General features: G+C 39.5%; 1 protein-coding gene across 1 annotated transcript in view; it reads left to right on the plus strand.

Moving 5' to 3' along the window:
* The first annotated feature begins 17,521 nt into the window (after positions 1-17,521).
* Positions 17,522-25,220, plus strand: part of CDS1 (CDP-diacylglycerol synthase 1) — a 74,234-nt gene continuing 66,535 nt past the window's right edge. The window contains exon 1 of the mRNA XM_072622969.1: positions 17,522-17,723. Within this exon, the coding sequence (XP_072479070.1) occupies positions 17,586-17,723 (138 nt within the window). The 5' untranslated portion in view covers positions 17,522-17,585. The remainder of the gene's footprint in view (positions 17,724-25,220) is intronic.

Genomic DNA, 25,220 nt, shown 5'->3' on the forward strand with positions numbered 1-25,220 from the left:
TTGCCCAAAAGAAATATCCCATTGGGGATGTGTCTTCATGAATAAATTATCTTAATGGAATTATGGAGTACTTAGTGCTAGCCTTTGTTCATAGTAGGAGTTCAAATGTTGTGAGTTCAGTAAAATAAGTAGTTCATTGAATATAAAATTGGTGCTTTTGATTGAGTCAGCAATGCACAGTGATGATTACGGTGGGAGTAACCTGTCTTACGTAAGCTGGAGCTAGTCTTTTCAGGGGTTAGAAGGCCATTTAATGTCCTTGCTGCCTACAACATAAAAGGCTCAGATGAAAGGAAATTAGCGTCAGTGGTTTTGTTATAGCTCCTACTAATCTTTGTGTAATACCTTCGTGACCGGTTTTGGTAACTGTGGGAGTAAAAGGAATAAGCATTTTACTTTAATTAATATCCTATCTACCTATAGAAATTGTGTTCCTTTAACTTCTAGTTTATGGTCCACAATGCCTCATTGCAACTGACTGAGGGTTCGGTCTGGCCAAGAATATCTGGAGAGGTTGACTGCAATGACTTCATGATTCAATTCATTTTGAATTAGGATGAAGCTGTGGTGAAAGAATTCTGTTATTGGTTGGCCAGATACGGGACACTGGTTTCCTGGTACTTACGTGTTATTTAGGATATATAAGGAAGCCCTTGCCATGAGATAAACTATTGCTTCTGTCCAGTACACTTACCCTCTGGAGAATGGTTTCCTCTATGTTAGAATCAGAGAGTGGGTAGGCTTTGACACCAAGAAAATTGGGTGTGTATGCCAGAAACACTTAAACAAGATAATAAACTTATTAAAATAATGGCTACTTTGAATGTGGTTCAATGGCAATTGAGTTTTGTCAGCTGTTGCTTATAGATTTGCTCTTGCAAAGTCAGCTGAATCAATCAGAACCTGTAGAAATTGTCTTTAACCATCTTAGGTGATTAAAATGGGAAGTTTTGTATACTTGGCCCCAGTAGCTATGTCCTGCAATGGAGGATAGCAAGAAAGAGGATGAAATATTTTTAAAGAATTGTGTTTGGAAGACTAGATTTATGCCCTTTCCCCAGCCCCACTCCCCAATCTTTCTGGACAGCTTGTTTCAGATTTAGATTATGATTTTTGGGTGGAGGCCCATCTGAAGTCTTCAGCTATAGACCTTTTCCACCAGACCAACATAAATGCCTGGACCAATAAATTAATGAATGTTAAGAGATTTAGGGAGCTTAGGACAGCACCAACAGTTATGTTAACAACGAGGGCCATACACACAATTAAGTATGCTAGGGATGATGGGAGGAGGCATAATGCCTATGTTATATGGACAGGTGATAATACTTTCCAGTAAGTAATTTTGGAGTATGACACTGAAACATAGACTATACAGAACGATTGAAGTTATTCATAAGTCTATTGGGAAAACTGGGATGAGGACAGTAAGGATCTTTCTGCCTCACCAAAATTGAAAAGATTCCTAAAAGACTCTTCAGGGCAGTTATGTAGCTCAGTGGACAGAGTGCCAGACCTGGAGTCAGGAAGACTCATCTTCCCAAGTTCAAATCTGGCCTCACACACTCACTAACTGTGTGATCCTGGGCAAGTCACTTACTTCTGGGCAACTCACTTACCTTTGTTTGCCTTGGTTTCCTCATATATAAAATGAGCTGGGGAAGGAAGTGGCAAACCATTCCAGTAACTGCCAAGAAAACCCTATATGTGATCACAAAGAGTCAGACACAACAGAAACTACTGATAAATAGCCTCTATCCCATCATTTCTCCTCCCTATGTGATTATTTCCCCAGCCTAGCTGGTCATTTAGAGTAAAAAATTATATGTGTATAGGTTTGAGAGAATTTTGAAATAAGCTTCCTTAGCATGAAGGTTCTCCTAAGGCTAGGGCTGTTTTTTTCCAATATATTTTATTGTTCACCAGTTTAATGTAAAGACAATTTTAAACATTTTTTTCTAATGTTGGGTTCTGAATTTTTTCTCTGCCTCCTTCACCTACCCCATCCCTGAGACAGGAAACAATTTGTTATAGATTATACATATTCAATCGTGTAAAATATGTTACCACCTTAGTCATGTTGTAAAAGAAAACACAGACCCAAAGGGGAGAACATACACACACACACATACACACACATACAATACAGAGTAAAATATAGCATGCTTTTATCTGATTCAGACTCCATTGTTTATTTTTCTCTAGACGTGGATAGCATTTTTCATCATGAGTCCTTTGAAATTGTTTTGGATCTTTGTATTGCTGAGAATAACTAAGTCATTTACAACTGATCATTATAGAATACCACTATTACTGTGTACACTTTTCTCCTGGTTTTGTTCACTTCATTTTGCATCAGTTCAGAGAAGCCTTTCCAGGTTTTTCTGAAATCCACCTGCTCATCATTTCTTACAGCACAGCAATGTTCCGTCATAATCATATACCACAACTTGTTCAGCCGAATTGATGGACATCCCCTCAATTTCCAGTTCTTTGCCACCAGAAAAAGAGCTGCTATAAATATTTTTGTACATGTGAGTCTTTTTCCCTTTTTTATGATCTTTTTATAGACCTAGTAGTGATATTGCTGAGTCAAAGTGCATGCACAGTTTTATAGCCCTTTGGGCATAGTTCCAAATTGCTCTCCAGAATGGCTGAATCACTTTACAACTTCACCAACAGTGCATTAGTGTCCCAATTTTTCCACACCCCCTCCAACATTTATCATTTTCTTTTTCTGTCATATTAGCCAATCTGGTGGGTGTGGGGGTACCTCAGAGGTAGTACCTCAGAGTTCTTTTGATTTGCATTTCTCTAATCGATAGTGACTTAGAGCATTTTTTATATGACTATAGAGAGCTTTCAGATTCATCAAAAGACTGCCTATTTATATCCTTTGACCATTTATCAATTGAAGAACGCTAGGTCTGTTCTAACTCCAGAACTTTGGGAGCACTAGAGGCCATGTGCCAGAATGACTTTGGGAAAGGATACCAGCAGCGAGGTTACTATACCAGGGCATCAGAGGATTCAATAGGGATGCCCTGATTTCTGTTGGGGACTCAGGAAAAGATTACGAAGGGAATAGGCACCCTGGCTCTGGTGGAGAAGGGTAAAAGTCCCTCTCTTTGAGATTCATTTCCTATAGCTAATCATGGAGCCATGGAGCCATATATGAGAATAGATGAGTTCTTGGGAGTCATCTCCTGTGGATAGAGCTAAGAAGCCCTTAGAGTTAACCAGATCATACATTTTAATTAATACTAAACAATATCAAGTTCTGGGCTTTTTTTGGTGGGAGGGAGGATGAGGAGGAGAATAGGAGAAGGAAAAGAGGGGAGGTTAACAAAGATGCAGGAGTCTGGAGTACATTACTATACACATTCCTCTTATAATAATTCCATGTGGTCAATAAAGAAGGCAGGTTTCTGGAGACTTGCTGAAGATTGCAAGGAAATGAGTTCGCATATAAGGATATGCCAAACTGTTCTGATTTCATTAACACAGTGAATCACATAGCCCAGGCATCAGGTGAGCAGCATGAGGTTATCAAGCTTTCCAATTCCTTTTTGTCCATTCCTTTGACTTGCTAGTCATGACCAGTCTCCTTTATACTTTAGAAAGATTTTTAGTATATTCACTATCTTTTCTTGAATGATTTAAGGTCTCTTTAATATTGCCATAATTTAATGGGAAGAGGTTTTACTTCCTGAGGGTATTTATGCCCACTACTAGGGCCCAAAAGAAATAAGGTCTTAGAAGACTTTAAGCAGGATCTCTAGAAGTCTCTCATCCTGGGTCCTTTTGATACTATGGGGACTATGTTCTTACATATCTCTATGCATAAGCACCACTTGATTGGAATCTTTGACAGGCATCCTGAAGATTCTATAGCCATAAGTCCCCTGAAACAGTCACTTAGTATTTGGAAAATAGCTGCTTGACTATAATTGGCCCCCTGGATTATAAGTGCTACCAAGTGGATGATATTGGGTTCTTTATCCAGAGGTATATGTTAGTAGTTGAGTGACATTGAATGGTCCCTCCAATAATATGTGGGAGCCTTCCATTACTAAATGAAAATGATATATTAAAGTTCATACTCCTCCAGGTCTTTAGTGTCCTTTATAAGCAAGTTGTTACTTTGCCATGAGATGAGACTTTTCCAAAAGATTAGCAAAATATAGTATAGTGTAGGCTATTATATATTAAAATGTTAACTATGGATCCATTTCCTATACAGAACAATGAAGACAAGTGATTTCAGGAAAAAAAACTTTACTTCACAAGCAGTAGAAAATACATGATTCGTAAACACAAATAATGTCTAAATAACATCTGCATAGCAGGAAAAGGACCATGTTGGCAGGGGGTGTCCAAAATTTAGTTTAGTTTTTATTGAACAAAGTGAAATTTTTATTGGAAGACTCCAGACTTTGGCGTCTTCCACAGTGAGGTATAAAACTGTAGATCCCAAAGCTTCTAAAAACAAGCAAATGGAAATGATATGATTAGAAGAAAATGCAAAGTTCATCATTATTCTACTCATGTGCTTATTTTTTTGAAAAACCCTCTTCCCTATTAACAGGAAATAATTGATTCACCTTCTCCCAGAATTACAATATAAGTTATGCATGTCTGGTGGAACACTGTGTCAGCAACAACACCTACATATTCATTTAGGATTCGCCAAGATATCAAAGGAGAAGATAGTAGACGTTCTGTCCTGGGCGGATAAATGGATTCTTCTTAAGCAGAAGTCAGGCTTCAAGGACATATTGAAATCCATGCTAACAAACTAAGTGAAATTAGAACTCAATGTTACTACTCCCAGTTTCCTTAGAATTCTGATGAGAGTTTCTTGCTTAATTCCCAGAAATGTTTATTTCCTACTTACTTCCTAAAGTTAGGGTTGGACCCTGAATCCTATCCAAATGGGATTTATGGTTTTATAGAAATCTCTAATCAAGAGTAAAGAGATCTGTACCCTAGTCCCAGCTTTGACCCTGAATTGGTGGGATTTTGTAAAAGTTACTTCACCTCCCTGAGTTGAATTTCCCTCAAACTTAATGTAAAAAGAATAGGGTCGGAGTAGATGACATGGAAGGTCCCTTCAAGGACTAGCACTTAAATATTTACCTAGCAGTTTGATGATAATATGTTTTTTGGAAGGCTTATTCTTTCAGTTGCTTTCTTCTGCTTCTATACAATTTCAAGTTTATATTTGAACTAAATGACCATCTATCATATAAGCCTGATAGCTTTTGAATTCACAGAGCAAGATACAAAAAAGGAAATTAATCCTAAAAAGAAATGAAGGAGATTTTTATTTTCTCCCAGTACAGATAGTACAATAATTCTCCTCAGTACAATATTCCTGTTTATATGTTCTGATCATACCCTTTTTGACCCCAGAAAAATATAGAGAGACTGATTAGGATGAAAAATTGAAATAATTCTATGGGTTTGATGCCATTTTTACCTGAAGGCACAATGGTGATAAGGTGACCAAGAGTGGGAGGTGATTGTTACTAACTTTGCCAGATGTTGCTAGCCTCAGAAGACCTTGAGGTCAGTAGGCGCATACCAAGTGCCTCTAGTCTCTTGTTGATTCCTCTGCATTAACACATACCCCTAAACCTTGGAAGTTGGGTGGGCATAGAGCACAACAAAGGGAAGAGTACAGAGACTGTGAACCATAAATCAGAAAATTTTACTTCCATTCTTGGAAAAAATTATCAGATGATTCATCAATAAGGTTGTTCTTCGTTCTCAAAGAGCACCAATGACATTGGGAAGATGATGTCTTGACTTGCAAGTAAATTGAATTTAAGTGAGGCAGGATTGCACAAAGTTGTCCACCTCACTTTCTCTTCCTGAGTCATCAAGTCCAGTGGGAAGACAAAAGTCAGGATGACCAATGATGGCCTAGGATACAGTGAATGATCTTGGTGTCTTCAATGTCTGACCAAAGCTGTAAGTGCTCCACATCACCTGCTTCAGACACCTTCATGGCTGCTGGAACAAATTTTCCTCATCAGTTCATTCCTTCAGGGGAAGTCTTCACATCCTTGGGGTAGGCACCCCCCTAACTCACCCACAGGTTTGTGGCCAGTTGGTTACCCTCAACTTGGTTCAGCTCATCTGCTGAGACAGTTTTTGCGGGTGTGACCACTGTGCACACTACAGCTTCTTGGAGCCACAGGTGAGTGCCAAGTGGACAACAAAGGTAAATAAGATGCCCTGAAAAGGGCTCTGCAAGCCCTCATACCAAAGGAGCTGGTCCTCCTTGAACACCCATACTCTCCATTAATACAGTAATTAGTATATTAATTATGATTCAGAGAAAGTAAAAGATCCAGCAAACTTCATATATCACAACTATATGATTATAAATAAAACCAAGACAAAAATGCATTCAGTTCAATAAGTGCAATAAGATTTTTTTTTAAGTGTGAGTAAATGTATAACAACGAATCTTGATGGGAACCTAGAGGAAGTAACTGAAAAGTTAGGATACTTGAAACATATCTATTCTAAACTACATAATTTACTAAACAACTTTGCTTGGTTGTACTGGTCTTCAATGCTAAGTTTTTAGTAAAACAAATTAACTTAACAATCTGTTTGGATGGATCTCGAACTGCCCTTGGTAAGATAAGAGTTCAAGCTCTCACAAACTGGAATTCCAGGATTTGTCATCACAGAGAAAGAACATTCCTTTCTGCCCTACAAGAGCCAGGTCTGCCTGGGAATCTGAGAGGCAGAGTTCCATTAGGCTGGGAGCTTTTAAATTACCATGGGATGATGGAATGGAGCCGCCAGGGAAGCATCTTGCAAATGTGAGCATCACCAACAGGGATACCCTATCTGTAGGGTATCCTTCTATGGGGGGGGGGGGGGTGCTATAGAAGTCATGCAGTGTGTGTTTCAGGATTGGGGACTAAGTCTCTGCTTTGGGTAATAAATAGCTCAAACTAAGCCTATCAGTATTAGGAAAACTAAAGAAAGATTTTTATGGTCTTTGATTTCCCTACTTTATATGCCTGCTTTCTTAACAAGTTCCCTTATAGGATGCTCTGGATAGTCCTTTAAATTGTTTCTTTACCCTGATTTGATTTGATTTTTGATTCACATAAAATTCATGATCAGTTGTAAATGCTTTGTGCTACATGTATTCAGAATGGGAAATAAGAAACGGTAGAAATCAGTGGCTTGCTAGAATTACACAGAACTAAAAATTGGGTTAGGGGATCTAAACCCATCCTTAGTGATAAGATTTGGGTTCTAATCTGGAGTCTGAGCTGTAAAGATTTTATTAATAATTTGTATTTTTGTAAGTACTCTAAAATTGTAGGGAAAGGGGTCCATTGAGAATTTGCCTTTAAACTAATACTCATTGTTATTGGAGACAAATTTAGGAAGAAAATTCCCACCCCCATCCCCTAAAAAAACCAAGATAGGTAATAATATTCATGCAAATAAATTATCTTCTCTCTAAAATGAAAATGTGCTATGTTTGGAATCAGAATACCTGTGTTTGAATTGGCTCTAATATTTTCTATTTTTGTGCCACTGGACAAGTTCCTTTTCCTTCTAGATCTTGCCACATCTGTAAACCGTGGGCACTACATGACCTTTAGGCTCTTATAAAATCTTATAGCTCTCCTCTGAGCCTATGGGTCTTTAACCTCAAAAGTCCCTAGTTTAAATCCTGGTTCTGCCACTCATTATCCCAGTAATCTTGGGCAAAGCACTTAACTTCTCTGGATCTATAAAATGAGTCTGTTGGACTAGATGATGTCTAAGATTCCTGCCAGCTATAAACCTATGATCGTATGAACATCTAGAAAAGGAAATAGTTATGAAAAAGAGCTAGCATAGATTCATCAAGGACAGGTCATATCAAACTAAACTTGTTTCCTTTTTTGACAGGGTTACGAAGTTAGTAGGGCCAGGGGAATTCTGTAAATGTAGCTGACCTAGATTTTAGCAGGGCACTTGGTAAAATATCACATACCATTCTTGCGGAGAATATATAAAGATCTAGCATAGAAGATAATAACATTAGTCAGGAGTTCTTAAAGTGGGGTCTGTGAAATTTTTTTTAATTCCATAATCATATTTCAATGCAATTGGTTTTCTTTTTAATCCTATGCATTTTATTTCATGCATTTGAAACATTTTAAAATGAAATTAATGTATTAAAATATATAATTTTATACATTTATTTTGAGAAAAGGTTCAAAGGCTTTAATAGACTATGAAAGAGGTCCATGACTCAAAAAAGCTAATTAGATAAATTTAATATTTGATGGCTCAGGGTCATCTTGACCGCAGGTCTTCAGAGCACTGACCTAGAAGGAATAAATAAGAGACTAAATGACAGAATCAGGATCCAAAAACACCTTGACAGGCTGGGATATTAAAGTTAATCTAATAAGATGAATGTAAATATCAGGTGAAAATTCACTAAGGATAAAATATAAAATCTTATGTTTATGTTCAAAAAAATCTATTTCCAAGTTTAAGATGAAAAATTCATGGTGAGCCATGAGTTCATCTGAAAAAGATTTGGGACTTCACTGAACTGAGCCTTCATATGAATCAGCAATGTAATTTTGAAGCAAGAAAAAAAAGCTAATGTAATCTTAAACGGAATTAGCGTTTTCAGGAGTAGTGGTCTTGGTCAGAACACATGGTATTTAGCTCCGGGAAGTGAAGGCACTTGCATACATGTGATGTAACAATAAATTGATAGAACTACAGATATTTAGCCAGGAGAAAAAAATGGTGATAGTGGTAATAGAGAGTGAAAATAGAAGATAGTAATGCTCTAGTGTTTGAAGGACAGTGATATACAAGAGGAATTACATTGGATCTATTTGGTCCGGATGACAAGGTGTGGAAGTTGCCAGTTGGAAAATTTAGGCTTGCTGCCAGGAAATTCTTCCTAACAGTGACAGTTTTCCAAAAGTGAAATGGGGTGCTCTAGGAAGTCAAGGACCTCCCTGGAGGTCTTTAAGGCAACGAGGTGGTACAGTAGATAGAGTACTAGATCTCAAGTCAGGAACTGAACGTCAGACCAGTTGTGTGACCCTGGGCAAATCTTTTCATCCCTATTTGCCACAATTTCCTTAATTGTAAAATGGAAATAATAAGAGCACTTACTGTACAAGGTTATTGTGAGAATTAAGTGAGATATTTGTAAAGTGCTTAACGTGGTGCCTGCCCATGGTAAATGTTATAGAAATGCTTATACCCTTTCTCTTTCATGTGCAGGCTGAATCAACACTTGTTGTGTATACTCTGGCTAGATTGGAATATCCTGTAAATAAAGGGGAGTAATATGAAATACAGCTGGAAAGATAGGCTGGGGCCAGGTTGCAAACGGACTGTATAAGTCAAAGGAGGTCATCATAAGCTCAGATAAATAAAGAATTCAGATGTAGAGAGAGGAGAAGCATGAGGCAAGTGCTTGAGCTCAGGTGCAGACACCTGGGAAAGTAAGAAGAGTCATCACAAGAAAGTCAAAATGAGCTCCTGAAAAAACAAATTTGAAATCACTCCAGATTATAAAGTGGAAGGGAATCAAAAATCAGTGGAAGCTCCATTATTTGAGGACCTTAAGTCAGGTCCTGGTTCTAAGTAAATCCAAAAACCATTTGTCACTGTTTATAGAGAAAGGGCTTGGCCATTCGCTCCTCAGAGTGAGAGAAACTCCAGCCAGAGACAGGTACAAATAAGTACCTGGGTTCCAGGGCTGGGCAGCAGTGATGGTAGTGGTGATTGTAGGAATCCAGAGAGATCAGTGTGGTCTCCAACATCACTGCACTGAAGTTGGAAAGAACCCCAAAAGGGAATGGAACTAAATTCTGCTTTAATTTAAGTAAATCAATTTCAGACAAAGAATTGAACAAACCATAAAGAAACTCTGAGAAAAAAATTCACAGAGCCATATGTAAATTGCAACAAAACTAGAAGAATTTCAATATTACATAAATTGATTGGCAAAAATAGGGAGAGAAGTGATCCAACAAACACCTTCAAAGAAATGTCTATGGTCCTGATGCCTGAACCAGAAAGAGATAAAGCAAAGAAAGAAAATAATAGATCAATAATATTCCTCTCAAATATCAATGCAAAACTATTGAACAAAATATCAGCAAAATGGCTATAGTAAAATACTGAGAGGGAAGGCACTAAGTTTAAAGAGAACTGGGAAAGGCCTCTTGAGACTTAAAGAAAGCCAGACAAAAAAGCTAATTAACAGAGATAAGGAAGGAAAGCACTGCAGGCATAGGGGACAGCTAGGCTGACTGGCTTCCCTTGTGAGCTCAAATTGGTTTGTAATTCATGGGAACTATTGGTCCCTTCTCCACAGAAATTGCTTCTCTGGATGATGATTGTGAGGACTAGACTGGAAGTAGAAACTATGGTCCAGGGGTGTACCGGTATTGCCATTCCCGGCACTTTTGGGCTCATCTGCACATTAAGCACCAAAATACAGATCCTGAAAATCAAAAATAAGATGAATAAAATTGGGGGAGTGGAATAACTAATAGATAAAACTAGAAGTTTTTTTTGTGGAGAGGAAGACAATAAGATAAATAAAGTATTAGATAATTTGTTTAAAAAGAAGAAATAGGAAAACCAGATTACTCATATCAAGAAAGAGAAGAATTCATAATCAACTTACGAGAAATAAAAGATATTATTAACAAGTATTTTGCCCAACTAGATGTCAATAAAGCTGCCAACTTAAATGAAATAAACCAATATTTACAAAAATATAAAACAACAAAAATAACAGAACAAATAGAGAATTTAAAGAATCTAATCTCAGAGAAAGAAATTGAATGATTCATGATGAAGTCCCAAAGAAAGAGCTCTAGGAACAGATGGATTCACAAATTATTCTAACCAACATCTAAGAAATAATTAATTTCAACATTATAGACAGTTTGCAAAAAAAAACCCAAAAGATATGATATAATACAGATATGGTCTTGGTGCATAGGCCAAGGAGATTGAAAATGGAAAAGGAAAACTCAGTATGCCTAATGAATACTAAAACTTAAAATACTGGCTAAGAAATTAAAGCAATATATACATTATGACCAATTTGTATTTATATCAATCAGTAATCTTAGGTTTATTTAATATTAGGAAAACTATAAACTTAAACACATTAATAACAAAAACAAAAATTTCTGATTATATTGGTGAAGAAGGTTTTGACACCATGATATATTTATTTTTGTTTCTTTTAACTAGAAAATATATGAGTAAATGGACCTTTACTCAAAATTATAAGAGTGTATCTAAAGCCAAAAGCTAGCATTATATTTAATAGGGAAAACTAGAATCCTTTCCAAGAAAATTAGGAATGGAAAAAGGATGTCCCTTGTCACTACTTCTATTTATCATAGTACTAGAAATTCTGGCTCAAGAAATAAATTAAGAAAAAGATATTAAGCAAATTACCATAGGTAAAGAAGAAATAAAATTATCTCTTTTTTTGTAGATGATATGATAGTGTACTTAAAGAATCCTAGATAGTCAAGTAAAAAACTTGAAGCAAATAACAACCAGCAAAATCACAGGATATAAAATAAATATATACAAATCATCACAATTTCTATATAATATCAACAAAATCTAGCAAGAAAAATTCCATTTAAAATAATTATAGAATATATAAAATATTCAGGGTTCTACTTACCAAGATACATAAAAGAACTATTTAAATATGAAGCACTGTTTACAGAAATACAAACCTAAATAGTTTGGAACATGCTTATTGCTTGTGGGTGGGATGTCAATGTAATAAAAAATAATACTACCTAAACTAATTCATTTATTCAATGCCTTACCAAACAAATTGTCAAAGGACTAATTTATAAAATTAGAAAGAAATAATACTACAACCAAATTCATGTGAAAGGGGAAAATGTCCAAGAGAAATAACAAAAAAAAAAATGAAAATAAAAAAATCCTGACACTTTCAGATTCCAGATTATTCTATAAAGTAGTAATTTTCAAAATGTTTTTCTATCGGTTAAAAAAAATCACAATCTTTTATTAGAACAGATTAGTTACAGAATATAGAGAAACAAATGAGCCTAGTTTACTAATTATGGTTAAGCACAAAGGTTCCAGTTATTAGGATAAGAACTCATTTTTTGACAAGAAAATGTGGGGAAAATTGAACAGCAGTATGATTTGCTTGTTGATTCAGCTGCATCTATGCTCCATTTCTGGCCAGACCACCACCCCAGCAGATCACATCTTTCCTAAATTCCTCTCAAGTTGTCTTAGGCTAAACAATGACTTTACTTTGACTTTTGTTATTTCTGCTGCTCTAAGATTCAGTTTGAGGCATTATTTTAAGTCATTTGGATGAGAATTTGGGATAGTCAGGTAATTTCCTGCTTTATTCACCACCTCATTATTTCCATCTTTTCTAGTAATATTTCTTGTCTTATTTGAGTCATTTTTTTGTTGTTGTTGAGGCAGGGGGGGGTGGTCTGTTTTAATTTGGGGGGAATTTACTTCTTGAGTGAGGATTTTCATGGTCTGTCCTAGGGTGTCAATTTTCCTTGCCAATTTTTCCTGTCTATGTTTTCTGTTCTGTTTCTGTTTCTTTTCCTCCAGGACTATTTTCATACAGTCTTTGAGGCCATTTTTCTCTCTATTTAAAACAGACTTTTCATAGGATCACTATCCTCTTTGTGGCTTATAATCTGAGTATCTCCCACCAAGGTATTTCTTCATCCTGTTCAGTTTTCTTTGGTTTGCTCATTGAGACCTGAGCTTGGGTCAAAATCAATAATTGAATGTTATGGGCAAAGACTGCCTGGTTCTAAGTATAGGGAACTAGTTAGTTCTGTGGCTGCTCCAGTTGTGGGTCCTGAATTGGGGATCCTTCTTGTCACTGGACTACAGGACTTCTCTTTGCTGTAGACTCTGCTTAGGTTTCTTCTCACCTGCTGCTGGGCCCAGCCTTTGCCTACGACAAACTGAGACCTGGAAAAGACCTTAGCTTAAAAAGCCAACGTCTCCCACTCTGCCAGTCATCCAGACCTATGTCTTGCCACTAGACTGTGATGACTCTGGAGGAGAGAGTGAGGCTTATGACTTTGAACAGCTCTGCCTCAATAAAATCCAATTCACTGGCAAGTCAAGACATTACCTTCCTGAGGTCATTGATCCTCTTCCAGAAAGGAACAACAGGTTCTGGGTATTAGTCTTTATAAGACCTTGCCTGAAATGGTTCAAGTATACCTTCTTTAATACTATGCTTGTTTGAGGCACTGTTTGGGACTGGGCTAGCTTCAGCTTCTGTTTGGCTCAGATTAAAAGTGCTATGCAAGACCCACCCTAAACATACAAGAGCTGCTTTCTCTTGACCTGGGCTCAAGTGTCCAATATGGGCTCAGAGTAGACTGGACTCAGGTGCTTCCAGCAGTTGGACCCACCCAGACTGCCTCCAAGTTGCTTTGCTAAAGCCTGGGGCCTTGGAAAAGTATAGGATGGGATAGACTTCGCTATTGTGCTCCAGCAGGAAGTGTGAGATTTTCCCAAAGCTTACAAAGGCCATCTACAGATTGCTTCAAGGACAAGTGTGATGATCTGTTGGGGAAGTGTACACACCGACATTCTGTAACTGATTTTGACTACTCTTTTTAATATATTAGAATGGCAAAGTTGTTTTTTCTTTTTTTAAAAATTCTTTATTATAAGGGATAGCTCTCTATGAGTGTATGGGCAGGGTGGAGGATAAAATTAAAAATATTAAAATATACATGATGTAAAAACAAAAGATATAAATGAAATTTATTTTTAAAATAATGTAATGGTTCAGTTGTATTTATTTTAAAAAGCTTTAAAGATGAAGTTTTCTTTTTCCCTGGGATAAACCCCACTTGTACCATAATAGGAACTATTTACCATTTCTTAATTTGTTTCTCCTTTCTGTACTTTGCCCAGTTTCTCCACCTCCTTGTAAAACTTTGCTGATCCAAACTCATTACTAGATTTGAATGTCTCTGACTGATATGGAAAGATTATTTCCTGACCTTTGAGCAGCATGTCCTTTCACTATCTCTTCCCGTTGCTGATAATAATACAGTAATAAACTACTGATTCATCATTTTGCTTCTAGCCATGACCCTGACATTTCTCCTTTCTAGTCAGGGCTTCTTTCCCGTTTGTCCTTTCCAATATGTCCATGTCAAGTCAGTAATGACCTTGGAGTTACAGATTAATATATTTTCACCATCCTATGACAGCATTTGGAAGAAAAGTAATAATGTAAGTTTTGTACAATTACAATTACTAACTTTTTTCCATTAGATGGGTTTAATTGGACACATTGTTAGTGTCAGCTTTGAGCAACTTGCATCCTGGAGATATTGACGGTAATTGTATGGGAAAGAACACTGGATTTGGAGTTAGAAGACATGGGTTGGAGTCCTTGACTCTGCTGATTATCTGTTTGACCTCCAGCAAGTCAATTAACCCACTTGGGCCCCAAATTCCTCCTTTAAAATAATAATACTTTAATACCTGACAATTTGTTTATGAGATTTAAATGCCACGGATGCGTGGCACTCCACTTTCGGAACACTCCCAACCTATACTCAGAGATTGGGACCCCAGAGGGTAGATGTCTACTACACCCTTCATGATTTTGGGGGTAACTGAGAAGCTGGGGCTTCAGTTCATGAGATCCCTATTCTGAGTGCTCTCTGATACCAATTAGCCAGTTGGTACCAACTGGTTTTAAGAAAAGGGAATTTACTAGAGTGGTATAGCAACAGCAGTTGGTATAAAACAAGCCCCTGCCTGACTCAGGGTGCACTAAACACACAAGGTCCCTGAGGAGAGTGGGCTCAAGCTGAAAGTAAAATGGAGGTGATTCAGCTTCAGAAGTCCTTTTCTCCCTTCTTACAGTCTCATGGGGTTACTCTTAGGTGCCAGGTTCTGAGGAACAATGCCCTTTTGTCAACATTCTCTCCATCATGAAGGGTCAGAATCTCTAAAGCTACCACTATACTCCGATGACTGACCATCTTTCCACATCTGCCTGCAGGTGCTTCCCCTCTCATCAGCTACAATCATTATAGGGGCTGTTGCTACTGTTTCTGCGGACTCTGCGACTGACTCTGGTTGCCTGTGGGACCTCTGGTGTTTCTGAAGGGAACAAAAGGATTTCTTAAAATCAACAGATTCCCTGGGCACTCCTTTCACTCCTAAGATCAAGAGTAAACGCTAAAGAAAGAAAGACACAATGTGCTCAAATGCCTAGGGTATCTGGCAGCCACCCTGCCCTCCTCCGTCCCCAGCAACTCACAGCATATATTTTGCTGAACTGGATTTAAATTAGGCAGAGGTGCATAAAGTCCCTCACTTTCTCTTCCTGGGTCATGGAAGTCCAGTGGCAAGACAAAAACATCAGGATGTCACATGCTTCAGACTCCGTCACGGCTGGTGGAACAAATTGTTGTCATGTGCCTGTTCTACCTGAAGGAGAAAGCTTCACATTCCCCTAGCTCACTGACAGTTTGTGGCCTGTTGATTACCCTTGCCTTGCTTTAACCCATCTGCCAACACAGTTTATTGGGGTGTGGCCGCTGTGCATGCTATGGCTTCTGGGAGCCACAGGTGAGGGTTGTGTGCCAGGTAGACACCAAAGGTGGATGAGCAATCCTGAAAGGGGTTTGACAAGCCCTTATACCAGAGTTGCTAGTACTCCTTGGATACTCATACACCCCTAGTAATGCAGCTAGGTAAGAAAGGAGATGTCTGAGCTGAGCTCTTTTTCAATGGAGGCCTGGAGTTCATGGCAGAGAGGCAGAGGGTAGTGATGAGGGTGGAGTATAAAAGCTGATGAGATCATATAGGATAATAAGGTTATTCCAAGAATGAGTTTCTTGGGGCATGGGGGATTAGGGATATCACTCAGAGACATCTCAAATCAGCGCAGCCAGGTGAGAAGTGAGATCACTGAGATCTCTCATAACAAAGAAATCACAGATTTTGTCCTTAACCCTAAATAGGAGGCATTTTTGGATGGGGGGGAGAAGAAAGAAGTACTGGCAGCTGGGGAGGATCAGACAAAGGTCTCATATTGGAGGTGACCTTTGAAACAAACTATGGGTGCTAAGATATTGAGGTGGGGAAGAAACGTATTTTAGAAAAGTTAGATTGCCCGTGGCAACACATTGAGGAGGTGCAATGTTCACTGTGTGGGAAAACAGCAGAGTTTGTAGGCACTAAGGTGTCTACAAAGGAGAGTAATGTATAAGGTTTTAAATGGCACGAAGTGACACAATTTATATTTGATTCTAGAAGTACTAGGGAGCCATGGAGTTTACTGAATTGGGGAGAGACCTCAGCTTTAGGTCTATCACTTTTGTAGAGGATGCATAGCACCTTAAGGCTGGAAGAGTTCATCTCTCTGTCTGTCTGTCTGTCTGTCTATCCATCTATCTGGCTGTCTATCCACAGACACATGTATTCTTCTATACACATGCAGGAATGCATGCACACGTATAAATAAATGTATATTCCTGTTCGATCTTCAAGGCCAGCTAGTGAAGTGGCGGTGCCTGCGTTTTACAGATGAAACAACTGAGGCTCGGAGAAGCTGCCTAGCTGGGCCCGGGTCCGACTGGAGCCCGGTGGTTCTGTCCCCGCTGTCTGCACGACCCTCCCTCCCCTCCAAAGGGCTGTGCGGGTCCCTCTACCCCACTTTCGCGGTGACTCTGCACGGCCCAGCCGAGACTGCACCCTCCCCTCCGCACGTTCAAGGGCACGGAGCCTTTCAAGTCATTCCTGCTCAACGGGTTCCGGACAAGAACCCCAGCCCTGGGCTCCCCGACGCGTCCCGGGCGCTGGGGGGTGGCTCCGTGTCCTGGCGCCCGCGGGGGACCGAGCTCCGGGCGGCTCAGCGTTTCCCAAGTGCCCGCTGAGCCGCCCGGAGCCCCTCGCCCTGGCACTGCCCGCGTCCCCAGCGAAAGGGGGCGGGGGCGGGATGGGGGCGGGGCCTCCTCCTGGGCCCGCCCCTCGGCGGGCTGGGCGGTGCTCTCGGAGCTGCAGTGCAGCGCGGGGGGAGGGGGGAGCTGACGTTATGCGGAGGGGGCGGGGCCGCCGGGGTGGAGGCCGAGGCCCCTCCCACTCCTCCTCCTCGCCCCGCCCCTCTCCTTCTTCCCCCTCCGACCTGGGCCTCTACGTGTAGACGCGCACCTGGCAACGGGCGCCGCCGGCTCGCGTCCTCCCGCGCCGCCTCTCCCGCGTCCTCCCGCGTCCTCCCGCGTCCTCCCGCGCCGCGTCTCCCGCGGAAGCCGGGCCCCTCGCCCCCCTCGCGTGGGGCTGTCACTCGCGGAGGCCGGGGGCGGCGGCGCGCGCCCGCCCGCTCGTTGATGCCGTTTCGGGGGTGACCCCGGCGGCGGCGGCGGCGGCTCCATCCCCGGCCGGGCGGCGGCGGGCCGGACTCCATGGCGCGGGGGCTCTAGGCGCGGGCGTCCGGGGGCGGCGGCGAGCGGAGCAGCGGCAGCCGGGTGTCCGGGGGCGGCGGCATGGGCGAGAGGGAGAGGAAGATGTTGGAGCTGAGGCACCGGGCGGCCGGCGGCCTCGGGCCGGGAGCGGTGGGCTCGGCGGCCGGCCCGGGCGACGGCGCGGGCGGCGACCACGAAGCCGAGAGCACCAGCGACAAGGTAGGGCCGGGGCGGGGCGGGGCGGGGCGCCCCCACCGGGGGCGCCGGGGAGGCGGGCCGGGACCCTCGGCCCAGCGCCTGGCCCCGGTACCGGCCTGCCTCCGCGGCCACTGCCTGCTTACCTGTCTCCTTGCCTGCCTCCCTGACCCCGCTCCCTGCTTACCTCCATACCTGCCCTACCTGGCCACTCTGACCTTCCTTCCTCTCTCCTTACCTACCTGGCCTCCCTGTCAGTCTCCTTGCCGGCCTACCTTGTTACCTCCCGGTCTGCCTGGCCACCACCTGCATCTCTCTGATCTCCCGGATCCCCGTCCCCGTCTCCCCACCTGTCCTTTACCTGCCTTTCCCCCCACCCTCCTGCGGCCTCGGGCTTATTTTGCGGGGATACTGCCGTGCCTCCGACTGCCCGGGGAGGGGGCCAGGTCCGGAGGCGTGACTTCGGCGGGGTTCGGCTGTGAGCCCTCTGTCTGGGGCCGCGGGAAGCGTCGGGGTCCCCCTAAGCGGGGTGACCACCGCTGCCGGACTTGTGTCCTTCGCCTCTTGTCCCTCTCAGGGCCAGATTTTGCGGGTTCCCAAGTGTCCCACGTGACGCCCTTGTAATTTTCCAGCTCCTCGTCAATTTCTGCAACTGACTTTCCCGGGGCCGCAGTTGTAACCTGACAGGTGAACTGCAGGGATTTTCTTTATAAAATTTACGGGTTTTTTGCGCTTGAGTAGATTTGGCATTGTCATTCTTTTTGAAGCTGTTTTCTTATAGTCAAGTTTAAATGTAATTTCAAAACACAATAAGAGATCCACTGCACAGGTCCGTGGTGATGTTCAGATGAGATAAGAGATGTAAAGTTTTGCAGACTTATCATTGGAAGTATAAGTGACAACTTACCAGTAACACTATCACTTCAAAGCCTTATGGTTATACCCTTATATAGGCCTGAATAGAGTGCCCAGGCACACCTGTAACACACACACACACACACACACACACACACCCATATATGCATAATAATATGGGATGTTGCCTCTTATTTTAAAGTTTATTATGTTTTAAATAGAATTTAGTTATCAATTTAAAATTGTTTATCCAAGCTTTAGGTTTTTTTTACATTGAATAGATAGACTTTTCCATAGAAATGTGTAGTTTTAATGTTTGTTATTGTATACAATTGCATAACTCACTACGAAGTGCTTCCTGCGCTGCAGACACCCACACACTTTCCTAAACTTTCCTTGTCCTCCAGAACTGGGCAGTAATATATACACACACCAATATGAAGTATTTACAAAATAGAGTAGTTTGAGGGAAATTAATGGAGGGAATCAGGAAATGTATCTTGTGAGAGGTATCTAAGCTGAGCCCAGGGCTTCTAAGAGGCAAAATTACATCAAATGCATTAGTGTTTATCAGTCTGTTTACACCTCTCTTAATGGTTCGTTGTTAATATGTAATCAAATGATAAACATCTTTGTGGAAATTTTTTTTCAATGATATCATTGGAACACATTCCTTAACAATCATAAAAGATATATTATCAAAAAAGGATCAGTTTTATGATCCTTGCTGCAGTATGTTGCCAGGTTAAGGCATTTTTTTTCCTGGAAAATGATTTACATCGCCAACAACGCTATTTTATGTATGTGGCCCCAATAACACAACATTTTACAAACTGTACTAATTTTGTCACTTTAATAGAAGTTGACATTTTGCCAGAATTTGCTGGGAGAAGGGACATTTAGTGTTTTTTTGTTTTTCTACCCTCATAGGGAAGTTTCTTAAAGACTATGTCGCTGGAACACAAGCTTTGGCAGGTTTTGTTGGGCCCTGAAAAGGCTTCTGTGTATGTGGTGTCCTGCATACATACATACATATATATATATATTATATATAAACTCTCAAGAGAATCAGTCTGAATTCATTGGGCACAGAACCCATTTATTATAAGGAAAACACTACATAATTGTTTTTAACATTCTTTTACTAGTGAGTCTGCACATTTTTAGGTGTTTAAGTGTGTTTTGAAGCTTGTGAATTGCCATAGGTTTTGATTATTTGTCATTGGAGATTGGGCATTGCTTTCATAGAGCTACTCAGTGGTCTATGTTATGTGTCACACTTTTATTTGACACTTAAAATACATTCATGTCATTCTGTATTTAATTTGTCCCTTCAATTATACCAGCACCGCGCCTGAACAAAATAACGATTTAAAAAAGGGAAGGGAAAAAAACAGTTTAATGACAGGTAATTTCTGCCCCCCTTTCCACTTAAAGACTATATCCCTTGGAGTGAACGTGAGATAGGAGACATCAGTTAGCTTTTTATTTCCCATGTCACTGACAGTATAAGCAAGCAGTAGTTAACTGAGCACATTCTAAAATCATAGCTGTAAACCATGTATTCCTTTTTCCTTGGGCTAGTAGAGGAATAGTCTTACTTGGCCATTTGTGTTCATTTAGGTTTTTGCTAACTTGTACATGTCCTCTTTTGCCTTGTGGTGAAACAGAAGAAACCTATACATTCTAAAATAATCACACTTATGTATGGAGCCCTTACTGGAGGGTTTCCCATTGCTTTTCCCCCATAACTGTAAGTTTTCCTGCCAGTTAAGCTTTTTAAAAAATACCTTTTTTTTGGTTGTTTTTTTTTTTCTGCAGCTGGAGGCCTCTTTAGATCAATAGCTTCTTGGATGTGGTGAAAAATAAAAATTACATTCATTTGTTTCCATAGCAACCATCTTTACCCTGATATAAACCCATTCCTTTTAAAGAGACCTGAACCCCTTCTCAGCTACAGTTGTTTAAAAGATAATGCATTACCTTATGGACAATTTAAGGGATCTCAAAGGGTAAATATGACTGCAATTCTTGAGTGCAAAGAAGCTTCCTTGTGTTGTGGATATTTTCTATACTCTGTCAATTTTCTTTTTTATCTTTATTTAGTTCTGATAATCTAATTTTTAAATAAATATAATCAAACTTAAGTACTTTATCGCCAATAAATTCTTGACTATCAAAACAGTAGGGAAAAACTATACTTCTGATAAATTTTGTTTTGTTTTTCGTTTTGTTTATAATATTTCATCCATTTGGAGTTCATTGTGTTGTGTGGTACAAGGAATTTTTTTTACTTGTTATCCATGATTAGGAGGCGCTCATAAAGATCAGGATAGAAACGCTTAATTCCTCAGCACTTTCCTATTTGAAGTGATTTCTGAAGGAGCGTGTTGGTTGTTGACAAAAGTGCAGAAGCTTGCAGGTCTCCCAGAGTGTCATGGAAAGAAAGATGTGCAAATCCTCTGTTAAACTGAAGAAAAAATGAAGAATGGAGCAGAATATTGTGGGACACATGGATTGGAAGTTACCGTTTGAAAAGGCAAATCAGAGAGTAAGGGCAGTTGATCTCTGGCAGATTGGGTGCCATGTTATTACAGACCAGCCATCAGCTAGGGCCCTGACTTGACAGAGTGAGCCACTAGTCTAGGGATTTTGACAGACATGAAAATGGCGAGTGTAGAATCATAGATTCTTTTGTTCATTGGATCTGCATAATGTGAGGAAAAGAGAAGACAAATTTAAAAATGAATTTCAGTTTTCCCGTACTATTTCATCTTAGAAAGCTCCGTTTTGTCCTTTGGACCTACTTTTGTTTTGGTTTACAATGTCTACCTTCGCCGCTTTCCCCCCAAAATTACTTTTTTGATTTTACTTTACCTGTATAGAAGCATAGTCACCCTTTGTATGTAGGAATATTCTTAGGAGAGAAAAAGCTAAACCACATATTAAAGGTAAAAATTATGGGCTGCAGTAAAGACAATGAAGAAGAGTTAATGTAAACAGAAGATGACCTTGAAGACTAAAAAACAGGGATTATTTGATTTTTAGAGCCAGTGCATCATAGAATCCGGAAGATAGAAACTACTGCCTTTTTAACCAGCCAGAGGTGACCCTGCTTGACTAAAGAAGGAGCATTAAAATCACAGTGTGATTTTAGATAATAGAATTTGACATACACACTTCAGTTTGTATATTGAAGTTATAACTGCTGTAATTCATTACTTCACTATATATTGGTTTACAATATCTTGAGTTCGTTGGGGATTTTTTAGGTCATTTGGAAGAAGGTTTTATAATACCCAGTTAATTTTCCCTTTATTTATTTACAAAGTGAACTTTTTCAGGGTTATTTTGGAATCTTTATTCCTTTTTAACTCTAAATTCTGTTAGGCTGTGAACTATTCCCACTAGATGTCTGGTTGTGGATCTTAGATTTAGCAACTCATTTGACACCTTTTCACAATAATACTATTCCATCTCTAAGATCTCACTGCCTATATATATAATCTGCCTGTCCTCCATAAAGCAAACTTGTTCTCTGTCCTGACATCCATCTGGTTGACCTCTCAATTTACCTAATTTATTAGTTGTTCTACCTATACTTGACTGGTGTATACTTGATTGGTGTCCCCAGTCTGAATAGTTTAACCACTTCAATATTCCTCTTACTGAGAAACTAGATTCTTTCAATTTAACTTTTCATTGTGTTAATCCTCAGACAATATCAGTTCAACCATTTCCATAAGATCATAGATTTAGAGGGCATTAAGGCCATTGAATTATAGATAAGTAAAAAGAGGCCCAGAGATCTTAAGTCACTGCCTCAGGGTCACATAGCTCATAGCATCTGATGACGGATGTGAACCTGTCTTCCTGATTACATGTCCAGTGTCCTGTCTTCTATACCATATCGTTCTCTTCTCTCTTTTTAAAGGATCCAAATTATTTTTTGGAGAATATGAAGGAAATTCAAAATTTGGTCCACTGAAAACTTATGCTATAAAATTGTAACTTCTCTATTGAAGTGTTCCTCTGATTCCTCATTGTGGTATTGAAGTGATCTCACACACACACACACACACACACACATACTCACACACACACACACACACTCTCTCTCCCCCTCCCCCCCCTCCCCCCCTCTCCTTTTCTTTCTCCCCAAATGTCAAGAGGCTTATTTGCCGTGGTGAGATGAATTTTTCTGCCTTTGCAACTGTTCCAAATGGTCTGCTAAGTCACAGCCCAAATCCAGTATCATTGATCTTAGTGATTTCATAGCACTCTGCCTACAGTGCCTATAATAAACTTTCTCCATTCTTTTCAGGCCTCCAAGCCCATACTTCCCTGGTTTCTTACACTTTAATGAAAAGATCTTTCATCTTCCCTTTCTTTTTTTTTAACTGATAACCTCTCTTAGCATCCCTCCTCCATGTTCAGTTGGCCTACAGAAAACTGTACTTTCTAATTTATTACAATGAATAAATGTTTCCTTGTACTCAGTTCATGTAACTGTCACATTTGGAGTTCTTAGTTTCAAATGTTATGCGGTTCATGTGGGAATGGAAAATGAAGAAAGTTGACCCTAACCTTTTGGTAATTTCTGGTTGTTCTTTATTTAAATTCTCCTATTCGCTGAAACCTGACATCACCCAACCTTTCTGGTTCCATCAGTGGACAGAGTCATAAGGATGTTTCCTTCCTCTACCTGTCTGTAAGCTACTTTTAGTAACTTGACAGATTACACATGCGTAATACATATACAAACGATTTCTGATTCCAGAATACTACTCTCCATCCAGTAAATCCTCATGCTTTTCTTATGGACAAAATAGTAAGACATAGGCTAAATGCATGTGTAAGTAGGTTGCCTCAGAGCTAGTTGAACGACCAAATCCAAAAAGACTGGGAATTTAATTCATTAATGTTATCAAATTCCTTTACATACTTGTCTTTGGCCTTGTGCTATTCAACAAGACGTGTAGCTGGGAGGCATAGCGAACATATTGGAAGAGTATAGAATTATTGACTAGTTTATTAAGAAGTAGTTTAACAGATATCAATGTAAAAATTTATTCTTGGATTCAAATAATCAGCTTTACAAATGCAGAATGGGAAAAACATATCTAAATAACAGTTATGAAATCGGGGTGGGGGGCGGGATTTAGCAGTAGCCTGTAAGCTCAAAATTACTAAAAGTATAAACATTTGACAAATATTCTAACTGAAGTTTAATAACGTCAGACTTTTTGACTCCCTGTGAACAAAGAGGGCAGGAATCATGGGTAAGTGGAGAGTGGCTTTGGAGTCCTGACACATATTAGATGTATAACCAGGAGCGTACTACTTAACCACATAAAATCCCTGCCAACTTACTAGCACTCAGTGGACTTCATCCAGACTAGAATTTAGCTGTAGTAAGTCTGTAATAGCAGAGAGCTTCAGTGTACCTCATCTAAGCCTAGACAACTCATCAAAAGATTAACAAGAAAGGAATTAAGGACGAGAATAGAACTTTAGAAAAATTGGATGGGATAGATCCCTGTGATTACTGGATGGAAATAGAAAGGAATTTACACACTTTTCAGCTCTACATGGCCATCTACCAAAAATGACCATATAGACCTCACCAAAAAATGCAGAAAAGCAGAAATAATGCATATACCATTTGCTGATCACAGTGAAGTAAAAATTATATTCAGTGAAGGGAATTTGATGAAAACTTAAAATTTGAGTCTAACATTAAAGAAATGGTGGGTTAGAGGACAAATCGTAGAAACAGAAAAGCTAATCAGACAATATTATGACAATGAGACAACATCCAAAACTTATGGGATGCATTTTAAGTGTTCTGTAGGGGAAAATTTGTATCTTTGAATTCTTTCAACAACAAAAGAGAGAAGGAACAAATCAGTAAATTGAACACATACTTTTAAAAAAAGCCAAATCAACTTCCCTATCCTTAAGGAAAGAACAAATTAAAAATTCTGAACGTCAAAGGAAAGATTATATAACCTATAGCAAAATTAACCAAGAAAGTGGATTACTTAGCTAAGAATAAAAACCAAATTATTCTTATCAAAAATGAAAAAGGAGAACTCACAATTTAAGAGGAAACAAATGAAATTAATTTGCCCAATTATATGCTAGCAAAGTGATCATTTGGAGGAATATTTACAAAAATATAAAACAGTGATATTAACAAAAGAAGAATTAGAACATTTAAATTAAAACCCAAAACCAGAAAAAGCAATTGCATTACTAATAAACACACACCCAAGGGAAAAAATTTCAGAACCAACTGAACTTCCAGGTGAATTCTATCAGACATCCCAAGAACAGGTCATTTCAAGATTACATAGACTGTAAGAGTAGAAAAAGAAGAGACACCTTTAAAACTCTTTCTGCGAGATATATATATATATCTATATATAGATCTATATATAGATCTATATATAGATATATATATAGATATATATATAGATATATATATATCTGTCTGTCTGTCTTTCTATCTGATTTTGATGCCTAAACTTGGAAGAAACAAAGTCAAGAAAGAAAATACTCCTAATTGATTGATACAAAAATATTTAAATAAAACATTAAGAAATAGGCTACAGCAACATATTACAAAGTTTGTGCATTATGACCAGGTTGGATTTATATCAT

The sequence above is a fragment of the Notamacropus eugenii genome, chromosome 7 (assembly GCF_028372415.1).
Source record: "Notamacropus eugenii isolate mMacEug1 chromosome 7, mMacEug1.pri_v2, whole genome shotgun sequence".
NCBI lineage: Eukaryota > Metazoa > Chordata > Mammalia > Diprotodontia > Macropodidae > Notamacropus > Notamacropus eugenii.